Below are 16984 nucleotides of genomic sequence, written 5' to 3'. Positions count from 1 at the left end.
TTGGGTCAAAATCAAGTCAATATTCGATTTTCGGGTCAAAATTGGGTCAAAAACGGGTCAATCTCGGATTTTCGGGTCAAATATGAATTTTCGTGTCACTTTCGGGTTAATTTTGGGTTGCTGGGTCAACCCGAACCCGACCCGATTTTTAAAACAGGTTGATTTGTTCAACCCCAACCTGAATTTTTCCAGGTCGGGTTCGGGTCGTGTTTCGGATCGTGTCAAAAATTGACACCCCTAAGAACAACGTGTACCAATCCCAAATCTTCCCTTCTCTCTGGTTTGACATCCCTTCTCATGTATATTTAGATCTGAGTGTGATGGATTATATAAGAGTATAAAGATTGATGATGATAGATTATATAATTATAGAGATTAAATGATAATTAAGAAATTTGAAGGAATTAATAAATTTTATTTTCATATTTTAATTATAACTATTTTTATAAAAAAGTTATCATAACACTGATAAGTAATTGAATGATACACCTAATATTATAATCTAAGTAAAATAAGCTAATCTTAATTAATAAAAACTAGTGCAAATAAGTTATTTAGTTAACAAAAAAAAGCTTTCTACCATAAAAGAATGAAAAAGGACCGTTGGCACACATACAGAGCATAAATGGACAGCCTGAAGTTTGAATAAACACAAATGAAAAACATAAATGCGAATAAGACATGGTTTGCACAATCCCTTCAAGTATAAACTTCTTTTCCTGAAGTGACTTACAATATGGAAGTCAGTTCAGAAACTTTGCCTGATTCTCCTAAGTTTTTTTTTTACCCTTATTAGCAGTGTGAGATGAAACTTAGCAGCAGCTGAAGTAGGGATAAAGGATCAAAGCACTGGGTTTGGGAAGAAAGCTGAAGAGAATTGGATAGACATTACATGTTAACAACTTTGAGCTTCTTGGCCTTAGCAAACTCATCCCATCCAATAGATTTACGATCGGCGCCATCATAAACAACATGAGAGGGGAGTTTCTTGCCAAATGAAACAAAGGTTCCGCCGTCAACCACCGCCTTGCCGACCGCCGTAGCCTGGTAGCCTTCACCTAAATTTATACCAGCTGTAGGAGTAAGTTCATTCACCAACCTTTTCATATACCTGGAGGAAGTAGAAGAAATGAGTCTCAGATGATACAATCATAATATATTCTTCAATATAATAACAAGAAAGTTATATAATTCTCTTTATTGTTTTTTATAAGAGTGCACGTTTTAGATATCTTGGGTCTATTGTTTAGAGTGATGGTGAAATAGATGGGGATATTATTAGTAGAATTCAAGTTTGATGATTAAAGTGGAGGAATGCATCGGGCTTGTTGTATGATAGAAAAGTCCCCCCAGAGGGAAAATTCGATGATGGTGGTTAGACCTACAATGCTTTATGGTGCAGAATATTGGCCATTAAAAGAGAAGCATATTATTAAGTTAAGCGTTGCAGAGATGAGGATGCTCAGGTAGATGAGTGTCATTGCTCTTAGAGATAGGATATGAAATGAGCATATATGTGAAAAGGTTGGAGTAGCTCCAATGAATGATAAGATTAGAAAGAGTCGTCTTAGATGGTTTGGTCACATAAAACAGCGATCTTCCGATGGAGAGATTATTGTGTCCGGACACCAAACGTGTCCAGAGACCAATAAAAAAAACATCACATCACTAAGCGCTCGGTACCGACAATGGTACCACTCGGTACCGCTCGGTACGCTATCCGAACACAATAAATTTTTCTTCCGATGACCAAGTTAGGAAAGTAGATATATTAGATTTGACTTGTGTTAAGAAGGGTAGAGGTAGACCTAAAAAGACTTAGTTGAAAAATACTAGAAATGACATTTCTTTATTAGATTTAAATGAGAATTTAACTTTTAACAAGGCACAATGGAGAAAAAGGATTCATGTAGCCGACCCCACGTAGTGGGATAAAGGCTTGATGTTGTTGTTGTTGTTGTTGTTGTTGTTGTAACAATACATAAGATTTTACATATTGATGTAAAAGACAAACTGTTTTAAGGTTTTATATAGAGGGATTTGAGCAAACCATTATAGATTCTATACTTCAATTTTTTTTTTAAACTTAATACCTTGATGGGACAAAAAATAATTATTTGTTTATTTTCATTGGTTAGTTTAATCTATATTACCCTTTCTCTTACATAATCATAGTTCTAGAGATCACTAAGGCAACGCAGGATTTTTTCTGCTCTACTTTTAAGAAAGTAACAACTCCAAGATCTATATTTGTACCATTATCACACTTTCTCAATAATAAAATGATTTGTCCCATCGAGGACTACTATAGTACCCTATGGTAAAAGTGGGATAATTTAATTTAGTACAAACCTTATAAAATTGATCCAAAAGTTTGACACCAAAACAATGAGTCCTTGGTTGCCAAATTTCTCTCTGATCTTCATCCATATCTTCTTGGGGTGACTAAGTTCTCTCTCTTTGTGCTGATTTCTAACTAAAATACTCTTGCTATGGTCATGAAGGCTAGACTGAGAGGGGTGTGGATGTGGGGGGAAGCCCTTCTCTGCATGCTCTCACCTCAAGTGTACAAATCATCCTTCAGAGCAATATTAGTTCAAATTTGGATATCCTTCTACTGCCTCATATGCATTTAGATCTTACATGCATGTTCTCCCACCACCATCATCCTAAACTCCAAGATCTATCACAGTTTCTTAGAAAGATTTTGATTGCTTCGTTCAACATACACATACATATATGTTTTCCTGTCATATTATTTCCTCCTTCAGTTTTGTTACAATTGCCTTATGCACTTAGCTAGATTTTGATTTTTTTTCACACATGATAGATAACAAACATTTATTCTCTCTTGACCTTTATTTTCTAACACATCCTTGGTGTTGATGGTACTCCTTTGCCTATCTTTTGCAAAGGCTTTGTCTCTCTTCTATAAAACTTATCCCTCTCAAATTTATTATATGTGCCGAAGTCTCCAATCAATTCACCATTCATGAACTACAAGAGTATCAAATAATTGCTTTATGGCCTTTCATTCTTCTCACAATACTTGTTGAGAACTTAGTATGAGAAAGATTATTTGTGGAGACTTTGAAGCTGGAAGAATTTACTACTCGACAAACACAATTCCCTCTACTTTCTAATCAAACATTACTTAATATAAGCGGCGCTACTACAACTTTGATCAACTTCGATACCATTCCATCCTTTTGATCTAAGTTTGAATGTAATGCTCATGAACTTAGTAAATTTCATCAAATGTCTTTTCTTTCAACTAGGTAAAGTCATAAGAGTGCTCCATTTGAGTTGGTTCATTCTAATATTTTAGGCCCTAGCCTTATTCTTACAAATTTATATCAAGTATTTTATTAGTTTCATTGGTGATCATTCTCATGTTACTTAGGTATACTTGATGATAAGCGGCTCTCAAATTTTGTTTGTCTTTTGCACTTTTATCAATAAATAAAAGTTCAATTTTCTCCTCCGATTAAAATTCTTAGTACTTATAATGCTCTTGAACACATGCATTCTCAATTATGATCATTTTATATTGACAATGAAATCATTAAACGAATTCCACATCCTCATATGCCTTAACAAAAAAGGCTTGTTAAATGCAAGCATCATCATCTGCTTGATGTTGCTTGTACCCTATGATGCACCGACACGACACTTAGAGAGGGTATGCAGTGTCGGACACGGACACGCGTCGGACACGGCATGGACACGTGTCCGACACGGCATTGGAGTGTCTTTTAAAAATTATTATATATTATATTAAAAAATATTATGTCGTGTCCATGCCGTACCCGTGTCCTATATTTTTAAAAATTGCCGTGTCCCGTGTCGGTGTCGTGTCGTGTCCGTGTCGCCGTGTCCGTGTCGGTGCATCATAGCTTGTACCCTAATGTTTCATATGAATGTCCCTTATCATTTCGAAGTGATGCAATTAAACTACATGTTATCTTATTAATCATCTATGTTTACAATTATTGGAGATGTTTTCCCCTTTTTCATTCTCTAGTTAAGGGAATCTCCCTTTTTTATCTCCAACTAGACATCTTGGTTGTATTTTTTCTGCATTTGTCTCGTCAATCCATCCATAGTATATTTTTAGGTTACTCCCATTCTTAGAAAGCCTATTGCTATTATGACTAGTTCACTAAAAGCATTTATACTTCTACAGATGTGAACTTTATGTGTCCTCATCATATTATTTTTCCCCTTATTCATTCAAGCTGTTCCCCTCACATATTCCACTCGTTTGGTTGCCTTATACATGCTGCGCAATACCAATTAGAAAGGTAAATGATTGTGTTGATCACCCTATCCAGTCATATATACCCCTCGAACATCTTTTCCTTGTTTTTTTTTTTTTTTTCTTATCATTGCCATCGGTTTCTAATACCATAACAGCATGGATACTGAAAATCAGAAGAGATGTCTTCAACACATTTATAACAAAGGTTAAATAATTTTCATTATTGTTTTTTACTCAGAAGCACTTAGATAAAAATTAAATTAAGATATTCGAGAAGATATACATATTGATGAAGAGGACAAAGCTGTTTCAATGATTTACAAAGAGAGAGGGACTTAAGCAAACAATTACAGATTCTACAATTCCATTTCTTTTAACCTTTTTTTTTTAAACCAACCAGAATCTTCTTACCACAGAAAAGTCAAGCCAGATCATTAGAACTACAGGAAGTCAAATGCCAAGAAAATATTCCAATTAGACCAATCATAGCAATGACTTTTCCGTTATACAGCAAAATAGTTAGAGGAGTTGCTCTAATGGTACTGGCTTGCCAGTCAAGTTACATGAAAGGAGCATCTTATGTGCTGCAAAGTCTAATATATTTGTTGCTAGTCACAACGTACAGAGGACTCCTTCAAATTGATCCCAAGTTATATAAGTTCCATTTCGAGCGACAAAGAGTTTACACGAGATGCATGAAATTTCACCAACAATTATTAGTCGCAATGACGAGTCAGAGATGCCAAAAGCGTATTTTGAAGCAAAGTGGCATAAACGGTTATCATTATCATCATCATCGTAACCTCAAGAATATGAGGGATATTTGAAATCCTTCGTAATCAAACATCACTAAAGCTTAATAATACCAACTATTTTTTTTGGCCAAGGATATTTTGCTTTCTTCTTGGTTCACATGACATTCTCTCACCTTGATGTTTCATTTGGCTCATAATGATACCAAGTTCTTCAAAATGACAAGCATATATGATTTATTTGAAATTCTAATATTTTCAAGAGTTCACAACACAAAATACACATACAGTTGAAGAAGAAATAGTTTTGTTATGCTTAAATACAAATCAGGTTATCAAAAGCATGCTACATCAAACAAAGAATTAAAGGTCATACCATGTCTTTGTGTAGCTTTCAGGAACAACTATATCCCCTCCAAGTGCCTTAAGCTCTTCAATTGTTTCAGGGTTGCCTGGTTTGTCCTCAATTATACTAATAGTTTGAAGTTTCCGTTCCTTGGCCAATTGTATCACAACTTTTCCCACATCACTATCTCCACAATTGTGTACCAAAGTTCCTCCTTTCAATGATTCAATAAAAATTCAAATAAGCATGCAGTTCCAATTGTCTCAAGTAGAAAATTTTTCAAATCTTATTGAATCACAATCTATTCATTAATTTTTTTGATTGAGCAAGATACAATAGAGTTGATTTAATTAAACAAAGGAAAAACAACAAATCAGTATGAAAGGCCAGTGCAAAACATTGTTGCAGTCAGATATGTATCTGAACCATCAAATCAAGATTTAAAACATTGAATTCTATTCCAAATTAGTAACTGGTCGTTGGTAGATACAAAGTGAAGATCTTTTTTGGTGGTGACAAATACTTTGGGCAACTGAAATATTACCTTGGAAATTTTACGGTTTATTAACTCATAAAACAAACTAATATATATAAATTACGCCCTTTACTCCCAAAGTTTAACCGCAAAATTAAGAGGATGTTTTTCACACAAGGAATTTTCCATTTTGATTTGATAATTTTCCTATTTTCTCAGTTCTGTTGCTTCCTTTTGAAGACGAGTGTTTTGCCCTTCCAATTTAACCCATGACATTTATGCTCAATTATCAGGTTTATTAGATAATCAGTTAAAGACCAAATTACTATTACCAACTTTTAAAAAGGACTTGGAAGATTATTCAGTTTTATATACATTGTCTTGACAACCTGCTCTATTTATGTGCTGTAAATCTCAATACCTGAAGTCAAACTTCTATGATCTCCATCATAATCCAACACCATTGCCATCAGAACCCCTCACTTCCTCCCTTAGTGTTTCAATTTCTTAGCTGACTCACCAACTTCAAAACCAACCTGGCAAATCCTCCTCGTCCAGGAAAACCTAATCACCTTCTAAATCCTCCAAACTCCTTCCATCTAATAATTCTTCATGATAATTATCCTCTTAATGATTTAATCATATTGCAATCTATTGCTGGTTATATTTTTGCGCCTACCAGTAACTGCTTGAGGCTCACCTTAGCACATGAAACAATACTCAAAAGAGCAATTTGGTTTCCTGTATCAACCTTTAGTTCAAAATTTTGAATTGTTTGATGTAATATTGTTTGGAACCACAAAAAATGTATCGCTTCTTCGACTCATTCACATCAAATATCTAAAGTTACTTCAAAAACAGAAACCAAAATACTTTAGAAGTGACTTCTAAAGTCACAAGCGAGGAAGTAGGAACTTCTTTAAATTCAGGGATGCATATAAGGAGGTGAAGAACAATTCAACTAACTCAAGTTAAACAGAACACATCTGGTTAAGGACATTGAAGACAATTGAATTACTACATCGAAAATTAAACACAGGCAAGTTTTCTTGAAGAAACAAGAGTTTAATCACGTTAAATGTGAAACCAGACTTCGCAGAAAGGCTCATTCAAGATATTTATTCTTTCCTTAATATCTCCATGCCTGGCTGAGACTAAAACCCTAAGCCCCTTACAATGCGGTAAAGAAGCTACTGATTAAAATCATTTACAGGGCACTTATACCAAGAGTAAAGATAATCAGTACAACAACTTTGTCTCTAGAGAAAATTAAACAAGCTTGACGATGGAGAACTACTCCTTAGATTCTCCTCCCGTTGCGGGACTTCTGATCCCATGTGAGCCACAATAAGTGATTCATGTGATTCCATTAACAATTCCTGTCAGTTTTATACCGTTGGCTATTACGGAACTTCCATCCCTTTCTTACACTCCTATTACAATACCTTAACAAATCAAAGCTCCTACTATTAAGGAGCTTCCAATTACGTTCTATTTCGGCTCCCTACGATCATAAAGCTGCTGCCACTGCGCTATATTTTTATTTTTATTTTAATAACCTCAAAGGATCTGAGAGATAAACAATGATTCAAGGACATGCCCATGAGTCCAAGAAAAACAAGGGATTGAGAAAAGGAAGAATAGAATCACATCAAAATGGATTTTTAATTCATTGATGCCCTAAAACTCCAGAGGAATATTTATAACATCATATTGACTCATAAGACGTCAAAAACCTACTAAGAATTATAATACCCATTATGGACCTATGACTACTATAACCTACTATTACCTACTAACTTGATCTAACTATCCAATGCATTTATTAATCCTATCACTACTGACCCGTTCAAAATCAAACTTGCCCTCTAGGTAGAATCACATAACAAATAGGATAAATCCATATAGGAAACTTGGGCAGAATCTTCAAGTCAGAAAGTTAGGCAAAAAATATTGGCGGATTGCAGAAGGTGGGCAACCATCAAGCCACACTTCTAGTTGAGGATCCTTCGGTGGCGACGGAATCAACAACCATTTGTACACTCGATTTTATGTGTTTTGCAATTGTAGTAATGCAATTGGGATTGTTATGAACATGCTATGAATGTCGAGTACACAAATTGCAGGGGAGACAAAACTATATTGATTGAAAGAAGCTCAAGTTTAAATTGGTACTTGGACCACTAGAGCATAAGGGTGAGTGTAGATGCCTGTTTAGATCACACAAGGAGCTCGTGAAGGTGTTTACCATTTATTAAGGATCTAAATACATTGCAGAGCACTTTTCCTTTGTTGATGAACTAAAAAACTAGATAATGTGGCCTAAATCTTAATAATGTGGTGGAGCCGTGGGAGCTCTTCTTAAACAAACTAGGTCGTGGGAGGCAAGTTTTGCTCATATTTGACTTTGAATCTAATCAATCAGCGATTGATATCAAGGAAGAAGAAAATGAAGTGAGAGTGGAGATTGATAAGAGCATGAATTTGGGAAAGGGGTTGTGGGGGTTGAAAATGAAGGTGGATTTGGATGGTGTTCAAGGTGAATGGCTTTGCGCGGAGGTTCAGAGGTGGACCAAGCTATCAAATGCAAATATGGATATTTGGAAGACCCAACAAGAGAAAGAAGAAGATGGAAGGTGGGAGAATTGGCAAATGGGACGAGGTGGTGAGAGATATAGTGAGGAAGAATGTGTTGCATTTGCTAGAGATTTAGGGAATGCCAATGACGGGATTTGAAGCGTCAACAAGGACTAATATATTGAGGATCTCATTGTGTGAATCAGTCACTTCTAGAATCATGAATGTCGAAAATGCGTGGGATCGTAAAATCACGATGCCCGGAATTGAGAAATATGGATTAGAAAGGGCACGCTAGTGGGAATGGATTTGAAGTCGATGCAGTTTGAGATGATGTGGATCCATGCGGATGTTAGCTTTGGAGGCAAGGCATGATGAATCCTCATGGATGTAGGAGATCAAGAAATTGGAGAATGTAATATGGTGGGTGTTGGGAAAAAATCAACAGTGTATGATAAAAGGGTAAAGCTCGAAGGAAACAAAGCAGTGAAGCTAGAAAAATAGGAGACGTAGCACCCGATAGTGGTGAAAAGGATCAACAAGAGTGTCAATTGTTATGACCCTCATGAGAGATAAACAACGATTCCACAATACCAAAAACTCTAAAGAAAATGGATTTAAAAGAGGAAGAAGAGAATCATAGCAAAGGGGCTTTAATTCATTTCATTCATGTCCTAATACTTTCATAGAAAAGTAATTATAAAATCACAAGAACTCATAAGCCACCTCTATAATACACATTATAGGCATATGACTACTAAGACCTACCATTAACTCTTAACTCAACCTAACTACCCAATACATTTATTGAATCTATCATTCTCGCAATTTGGATAGGTTTAGATATGGCTATTGACTCTATTTTCAATTGTAAATTATGGGTGATTTTTTATTATAAATGTGGGTCTACAAAATATCATATTTTAATTCTATTTTATTTTCACTTTAGTTGAATGGATATCTCATTGAAGGCAATTTCTTTTAGTTTTCTCTTGATGCAAATAAATATTGGATGTTTTTAGAGCAAGTAATATCTTTTCTTGATGTGATGTTTGGTTCTTCAATTTGAAGATCTCTTATCTTAGTTTCTCTTATTCTCAATGATTGAATTTTGTAAAATTTAGCACATATTTCTTTTTTACTGCAACGTGATTAAACTATGTTAAGAAAGTTAGAGGTAGACCTAAAAAGACTTGGTTATAAAATATTAGAAATGATCTTTCTTTATTAGATCTAAATGCGAAAAAGAATCTTAACTGGATTTTTGTGGAGAAAGCATAAAAAAACTTGTCTTATAAATTACTTGCCAACATCCTTATTACCTCGCAAATCACCTCATGAAGTTGTATATCAAAAGCCACCCATTTATTCACATTTTTGTATTTTTGGGTGTTTTGCAACCAATCTAGCAATACACAAACTGATGTAAATGCCCTTCGTAGCGCATTCTTTGGCTATACTCTTGGTCAAACAAAATATCAAATATTCAACTTGGACATAAGGAAATTTTTCAACTCTAGTGGCATCATCTTTCATGAAAACATTTATCCTTTTCTACGTCCACATCAGAAATCAGGAAAACTATCCCATTTTACTTATATCAATCCAACTAAACCACCAATGGCCCAAAGTAACTTAACACCCACCAACTCCAACTCATAGCCAAACCACAATCATCGTCCATCTCCTGAGATTAAATACCATGAAAATCATCAACAAGGGCTCCCATATCCCAAAAACATAAACATTAACATAAAAATCACAACTCTTATGTCTCAAAAATACATTTTCCCTTCATAAGTTTAGGAAATATGGACACTAACTCATCTCTAAGACTACCAAGTTAACCACACAGCATTTCTTACCCCAAGAACAATCTATTCTCCCACGGCTGGAGTGAAATATCCACTCAATCAATATGTTTTCTACTCCAACATCTCATTTGCTCATCGAATATTTTTGTTAAATATATCTTGTTTGGTTGAAAAAGCCAGATAGAAGCAGATTGGTAAAGCTCCTAATTGATTTGAAGCTGTGCAACTAGAACTTCAAGCTCTTGAAGAAACCAACACATGGATCATGGTCTATCTTCCTCCTTGTCGCAAATCTATCAAATGCAAATGGGTTTTCAAAATTGAACATCAATCTAACAACACCATCCAATGATATAAGGCAACAGTTTCTTGCCAAAGGATTCATTCAATGGAAGGAATCTACAAGACTGAGAACCTCAACTCGGTGCCAAAACTTAGTATATCACGTTGCCTTCAAAGTGGAGTTGTTTTTCCGAATTAAAGCCTACATCAAATGGATGTTCAAAAAGCCCTTCTTCATGTAGAATTTCTAAATAAGTTGATATGGCATCCTCTTTGTTCTCACTGACAGAGGAGCAACTACTATGTCGACCCAACAAATCTTTATATTATCTCAAACAAGCATCGCGGAGTTGGTTCCACAGATTTTCTTACTAAACTCAATATGTCAATTCATTCAATCAAAAGCCGACTACTCATAGTTGAACAAAGTTCGATCAATCATTTACTGCTATATATCGACGATATGATCATCACAAGGAACGATGAAGAGATGGTCATAGATCTCAAGAAGTTCCTTAAAATTCATTTTTTAATTAAAGATCCAAAACTTTTGAAGCTCTTTCATCGAGTTGAAGATGCACGATCTAAAGTGGGAATTTTCAGTTGGCAAAGGAAAAATTCCTTATAAATATTAAAAGTTCAAAACTGACAAAATTCCCAATGAAACAAAATCTCAAGTTAAGCATCATTGATGGAGATCTCCTCAAGGATCGAACTCATAATTGAAGGACAGTTTTAATACCTGGTTTCAGAGAAAGATAATCCAAGACCGAAGTGACAGACTTCTTAATGGAAGACTGTTCGGTCGACGAGAAAGCCCTAATCCCGTCCCAAACAATAGGATTCCGGCAACCAATAGGCGAAATCCTCCGTAAATGCAGCATCGTCGAAGAGTCCTACGAAGACGTATAGCGATTTGAGAAGTTCCCTTTGATCCAATCACGGTGCTGGTGGTGCCCCGCTCGTCGGCGAAGCTGGGGATCGGTGAGCTGAAAGTAGAGCGAGAAAAAGCCGACGAGATATTACAATTTTGATCAAACTTTCTGTTGGCAAATCTGCACCGTTCGCTCGAAATCTGAATGCACGGCTTAGATGTTGTCATCATTCTGGATTTCAACCGGTTTTAGGCAGGCAGGGTGCAAACGAGTCTATTTAAGCTAAGTCAAGTTGTGTTCGAGCCGAGCTCGATTATCAAATACCGAGCTCGAGTTGAGCTCAAAAGTCGAGCACGAGCCTCACTTTGAGCCTATTAATGATCCCGCGTCAGTGCCTGTGCCAGCGCATGCTTTGTCCGCATCTTCTCGCCAACACAAGCACCCTGTCGTCCGCGTCTCCCACAGGCACAAGCCCCGCGTTCGAAGTCCAAACAAGCCATGGTTTTCATTTTCTCGCTATTTCATTTTCCCCGCATCGCTCCTTCCCGCCTTCGTCGTTTTCATCTTCTTGCATGGATCATTTTCATTTTCCACTAAATGCTACACAAGCTTAGTCAAGTAGAAGGGTGTTCGAACTCGGGCTCGTTAAGTTGTCAAGCTCGAAATTGTGTTCAAGCTCAACTTGCAAGCTCGATAAGCTCAACTCGTCGAGCTCAAGCCATCTTGACTCGGTTGAACCTCTAGCCGAGCTGATTAAGGTGTCAACCCGTGTTAAATATCAAGTGCATGTTTGTCCTGAAAAAATGACCCAACCCGATAATGGAAATTTTCAACCTGAATTTGACTTATCCATCTAGAGAAAAAATAGGTCGTTATGGGTTAAGGTAAAACTCACTTAGAACATTAAAGGCTTCTGAATGTGAGCTTATTTTGTTAACTTTGCACAAAAAATTCAGCACATATAAATGAGTAAAATGCGACTTAAAAATAACATTATATTTTTAATATCATAATTTATAAAAATAATAAAAAGGAAAAAAAATAATTTTAATATTGATGCGTTTGACAAAAAATTATCTTGATCGGGCACGAATCTCGATGCAAAATGCAGTTGGAAACTTCCGAAATTAAAATTCGAAAACCATCCGAACTCCGATTTCAGCAAACTTATAGTCAAACTGAGTGTCTCGGAAATACAAACCCAACGACACAAAATTCGACTCAATCCGAGCCCAAATGGGTCCAAATCAATGACCCGAAGCGTTGTTGGAAGGTTCAAACCACAATTTGGATTACCAACGGTTTTCAAACATAATAAGCTTATACTCGAATCGAGCGGCTTGACGAGACAAATCCAACGAGCCCTAGATCGCCAAATTCCGACATCATTAAGGCCTTCAAATGCCTAAAGAACAGTGCATGATCAAGAGATTCAACATCGGCCGTTCATCCGACCACTCCTCATTTACCCTTGATCTCTCACCTATTTACAGGCCATGCCACTCCATAAATCTATAAATAGAGCTCCCTCTCCTCTTGAAAAGAGGACCCAAGCCTAAGGAAAAAAGAGAGAGATCGAAGATCGCTCTTGCTTCCTTTCCTCCTCGACCACCACCTGAGTTTCGCCAGACCACTACCGTTGCTCCACCGGACCACCACCTGAGGCCCTCACCTCCGCCGGACCACCGCCTGACGCCGTTGTTCCGCCGAAGCACCACTTGAGGCCCTCACCTCCGTCGGACCACCGCCTGACGCCGTTGCTCCGCTGGACCACCACTTGAGGCCCTTACCTCCACCGGACCACCGCTTGACGTCGTTGCTCCGTCGGACCACCACTTAAGGCCTTCACCTATGCCGGACCACCGCCCGACGCCGTTGCTCCGCCGGACCACCACTTAAAGCCCTGTGCTCCACCAGACCACCACGTGAGACCCGGACTTCCACCGGACCACCACCTGACGCCCATACTTCTTTCGGGCCACCACTTGACGCTGAGAGTTATCCTGAAACACCGCCCTCCTACTACGGTCTTTCAAACCCCTATCTCCTGCCGACAATGGTCCTCCTGACATATGTCGCCTACTATGGTCACTCCGACCTCCATCATCAGACAATGATCTTTCAGACCCTATCTCCTGCCAACAACGGTCTTTCAGACCCCAGTCTCCTGCCAACTACAGTCTTTCTGACCTCCATCACCTATTATGGTTCTTTCAACCTTCATCACCATACAATGGTCTTCCAGACCCCAGTCTCCTGCCGACTACGGTCTTTTAGACCTTTGTCGCCTATTATGATCCTTCCAACCTCCATCAACAGACAACAGTCTTTCTAACCCTGGTCCCATGCTGAATATGGTCATTCTGACCTCCGTCACCTACTATGGTTCTTCCGACCTCCATCAACAGACAACAGTCTTTCTGACCCAGGTCTCCTGTCGACTACGATCCTTCTGACCTCCGTCGCCTAATATGGTCCTTCCGACCTCCATCAACAGAAAACGATCTTTCTGACCCCGGTCTCCTGTCTACTACAGTCCTTCTGACTTCCGTCGCCTACTATGGTCCTTCCGACCTCCATCAACAGACAATGGTCTTTCTGACCCCGGTCTCCTGCTGACTACGGTCCTTCTGATTTCTGTCTCTTGCTGACAAAGGCCCTTCGAACCAAATAAACATGCTTTTATTGATTATTGTAACTCCTACCATGTAATGCACTCTAGATGATGTTTATTTGTATCATCAAGCCAAGGCCTTCTCCCAAGGAAGGGCCTTATTTGTAATCAACTGCAAATACTAATGGATTCATTCAAACTGGGCCAGGCCCTGTGGTTTTTCCCCCTATTTCAGGGGTTTTTCACGTAAAAACTCTGGTGTCACTTATGAATGCTACACCCTCTCTCTTATCTGATTGTGTGCTGGATCTTCGTATAATGCTAAGATGTTAAACTATATATTTTCTATACCGCCGCGAATACTCCAGGATGCAACAAATATGTTCGTTGATATATTAATGAAAAATGGGTATTAAAATATGGCGAAGAATGCTATCGTCAATTCGTGATTGAGGAAGGCGAACGTTGGCTTCGTATAGAAGGGCCAATGACAAATAATGAAAGTAAATCTTCTTTTGAGATAATTTTCTTACTATTTCTTAAAGCAGTTTTATAGTTCAAATTTTTTAATTGTTGAACTATAAAGCTGCTTTAAGAAGCAGTAAGAAAGTTGTCCCAAACGAAGCCTACGGGTTTTTTACTACTTTTTAAAGCAGCTTTTTAGTACAAAAATTTTAATTTTGTTTTAAAAAATTATTTTTATAAGCATTAAGAAAGTCATCCCGAACAAAACCTAAGTGACTGTTAACAACAAATATTGGTGGTGGGTGTGAGCGATAGCTGTTGGCTGGCATTATTGAAAATTAATGGTTGATGTAAATGCTCACAGATGGAGCTCTTGAACCTGGGGGAGTAAATTAGCCAAGCTGAGCTTGAGTCACCTTTAGCTTGTATTTGATTAGTTAATCGAGTTCGAGCTCAAGCTCGAAGTTTATTCTATGACTTCAAGACGGCTCATTTATTATGAAAACGAGAAAATGGTTATGATTCAAGCAAATATTATATTAAAATTATAAAAGAACTGAGAAATTATAAGAAAATGAATAAATGATCACTTAATATAAATAATTTAGATATAATTCTTAACCATTTTTAACAATTGTACTCAAAATCCTAAATGCAAATATATTTTAAGTGTGTTTTGCTTTGATATTTTTTAAACGAACAGGCTCACAAGCTAATGGGTCGAGTCAAAGCTGGCTCAAACTTAACTCGTTAGCTCATCGAGTTTGGTTCATGAGCAATTTATCAACTCAAATCAGAGCTGGCTTGACTCACTTACACCCCTAATTGAACCATCAAAGAATTCTCTTCTCTAGAATCCTCACATTAATATATAAAAGTATTAACAGACTCGCACAAACCATGATATTGCATCATAAATCATTTTTATTTTATATAAAAAAATAAAAAATATAGATAAATGAATAATAAAAAATTTTATCATAATATTTTTAAAGAGTTCTCTGATCTTATAAAATAATATTTTATGTAACTAAAAAATAATAATCACAATTTGGTAGTTTAACATCTTAATTTCTCTCTAAATTATTCACAATTGTACTAAAATCTTTTTTGTTTTAGAAATGTGCTATGTAATGAATTAATAATAATGAAAGTATTAATATAAACATAATTAAATATAATATGAAAAGATTTATTTATAATCCTTTTAAAACTAAAATTAACTAATGTTCTCTAATTATTATTTTCTAAGCCCTTCTTATAAACTAATATTAAGAATAATTAATTACTTAATTATATTATCAAAATAGCAAAATTTTAAGATTAAAAAATATTATTAAAATAATAATTTAATAATAAATATACTGTATTTAATTCAATATAATACTTTAATCAAACTCTTTTATATTTTATAATTCTATTTTTTTGAAGAAATATAATTACTGTTATATTTCTCATTCAATAAATTATTATTATTTTTAAGAAATATTTTATTTGTTTGTTTGTGTTGGTCCATTTGGAATTTAGCTAATGGCTTCCAACAAATGAGAAAGATTTGAATTTATGATATCTAATGATAGAAACTTATTTGTATTTTTTGGAGTAATTAAATATTCATATTTGTTTTTTTTAGAAAAAAAAAATCACTCACTATCTTATATATCATTTTGTTTTGGTTGAAAGGTATGAGCAATTGTACAATAATTTTGGATTTTGTGATTAAAAATCACAAAATTAGATGCAATTTTTTATGTGTTTTAAAGTTTCGACAATTGTTCTGTTCATTAAAATAGTTTCATAAATTTTAGAAATTGTGCGCATTGAAATGTTGCATGAAAATTATAGAAACCCCCCTCGTTTTTTCAATAATATATTGTGATAACGTAAGAGAAATTATTATTTGGCAGATGCAGTCCAACTAATATGTTGGAATTGAATTAACATCATGAGAAGATAGTTGATATAATCATTCACTCTCTTTCAGAGGGAACATCTTCATTCATAAATATCGAACTTACTGTAGGAAAGCCACTACTCACGGGCCCTGAACTAGTGTTGTCGTGACCATTCCACATGCTCCTCTTCTTTCCCTCAAACAACTTACTCGCCTTTCTCTTCAAAGGTGATCCGAGGTCTTCATCAAAAGTCACTAGCAATCTCAATCAGCTTGCGGCCAATCGTAGGCCCCCTCACCTCAACACTTGCCAATGAACTCATCCAAGTGTATTCACCTGAACCTACTAGACACTATTGAACTCACGCCAGATACCGTCCAATGTTGTCCACTTCATTCAATCATGAGACGGCACATGTTTAGGGCAATCAATATTGAGAATCATTTAAGTCAAAACATTTTTTATTCTTTTTAATATAATATCTACTATAACACTTGGATCCCTATAAATAAAGGGTAAAATGAGCATATGGGATCTTGGCTACGTGAGATTTTGAGCCTCTTGAGCTTTTTTATAGATTTTTTTCAAGAAGCTATTTTCTTTTCATTTCCATATAGGTTCTAAGTCA

At 36.1% G+C, this 16984-nt stretch overlaps 1 protein-coding gene across 1 annotated transcript; it reads right to left on the bottom strand.

Annotated features, from left to right (window-relative positions):
• Positions 1-590: 590 nt before the first annotated feature.
• LOC110102634 (enoyl-[acyl-carrier-protein] reductase, mitochondrial) lies at positions 591-11512 on the bottom strand. Its single transcript, XM_020831061.2, has 3 exons — positions 11250-11512; positions 5390-5573; positions 591-1111 (listed from the first exon to the last, which is right to left on the bottom strand). The coding sequence occupies exons 1-3, from the start codon at positions 11389-11391 to the stop codon at positions 889-891; spliced, it is 549 nt and encodes a 182-aa protein (XP_020686720.1). The 5' UTR covers positions 11392-11512; the 3' UTR covers positions 591-888.
• Positions 11513-16984: the final 5472 nt, after the last annotated feature.

The sequence above is a fragment of the Dendrobium catenatum genome, unplaced genomic scaffold (genome assembly GCF_001605985.2).
Source record: "Dendrobium catenatum unplaced genomic scaffold, ASM160598v2 fragScaff_scaffold_1608, whole genome shotgun sequence".
NCBI classification, from domain to species: Eukaryota; Viridiplantae; Streptophyta; class Magnoliopsida; order Asparagales; family Orchidaceae; genus Dendrobium; species Dendrobium catenatum.
This window is presented reverse-complemented; position numbering and strand designations above follow the sequence as displayed.

Excerpts from the sequence above, each read along its gene's own strand:
- LOC110102634 (XM_020831061.2), bottom strand. The coding sequence starts at position 11,391 with ATGCTGCATTTACGGAGGATTTCGCCTATTGGTTGCCGGAATCCTATT. Across the intron at positions 5,574-11,249 it reads TTATCTTTCTCTGAAACCAG|GAGGAACTTTGGTACACAAT; the intron begins GTATTAAAACTG and ends AATCATTGAAAG. Across the intron at positions 1,112-5,389 it reads GAAAGCTACACAAAGACATG|GTATATGAAAAGGTTGGTGA; the intron begins GTATGACCTTTA and ends TACTTCCTCCAG.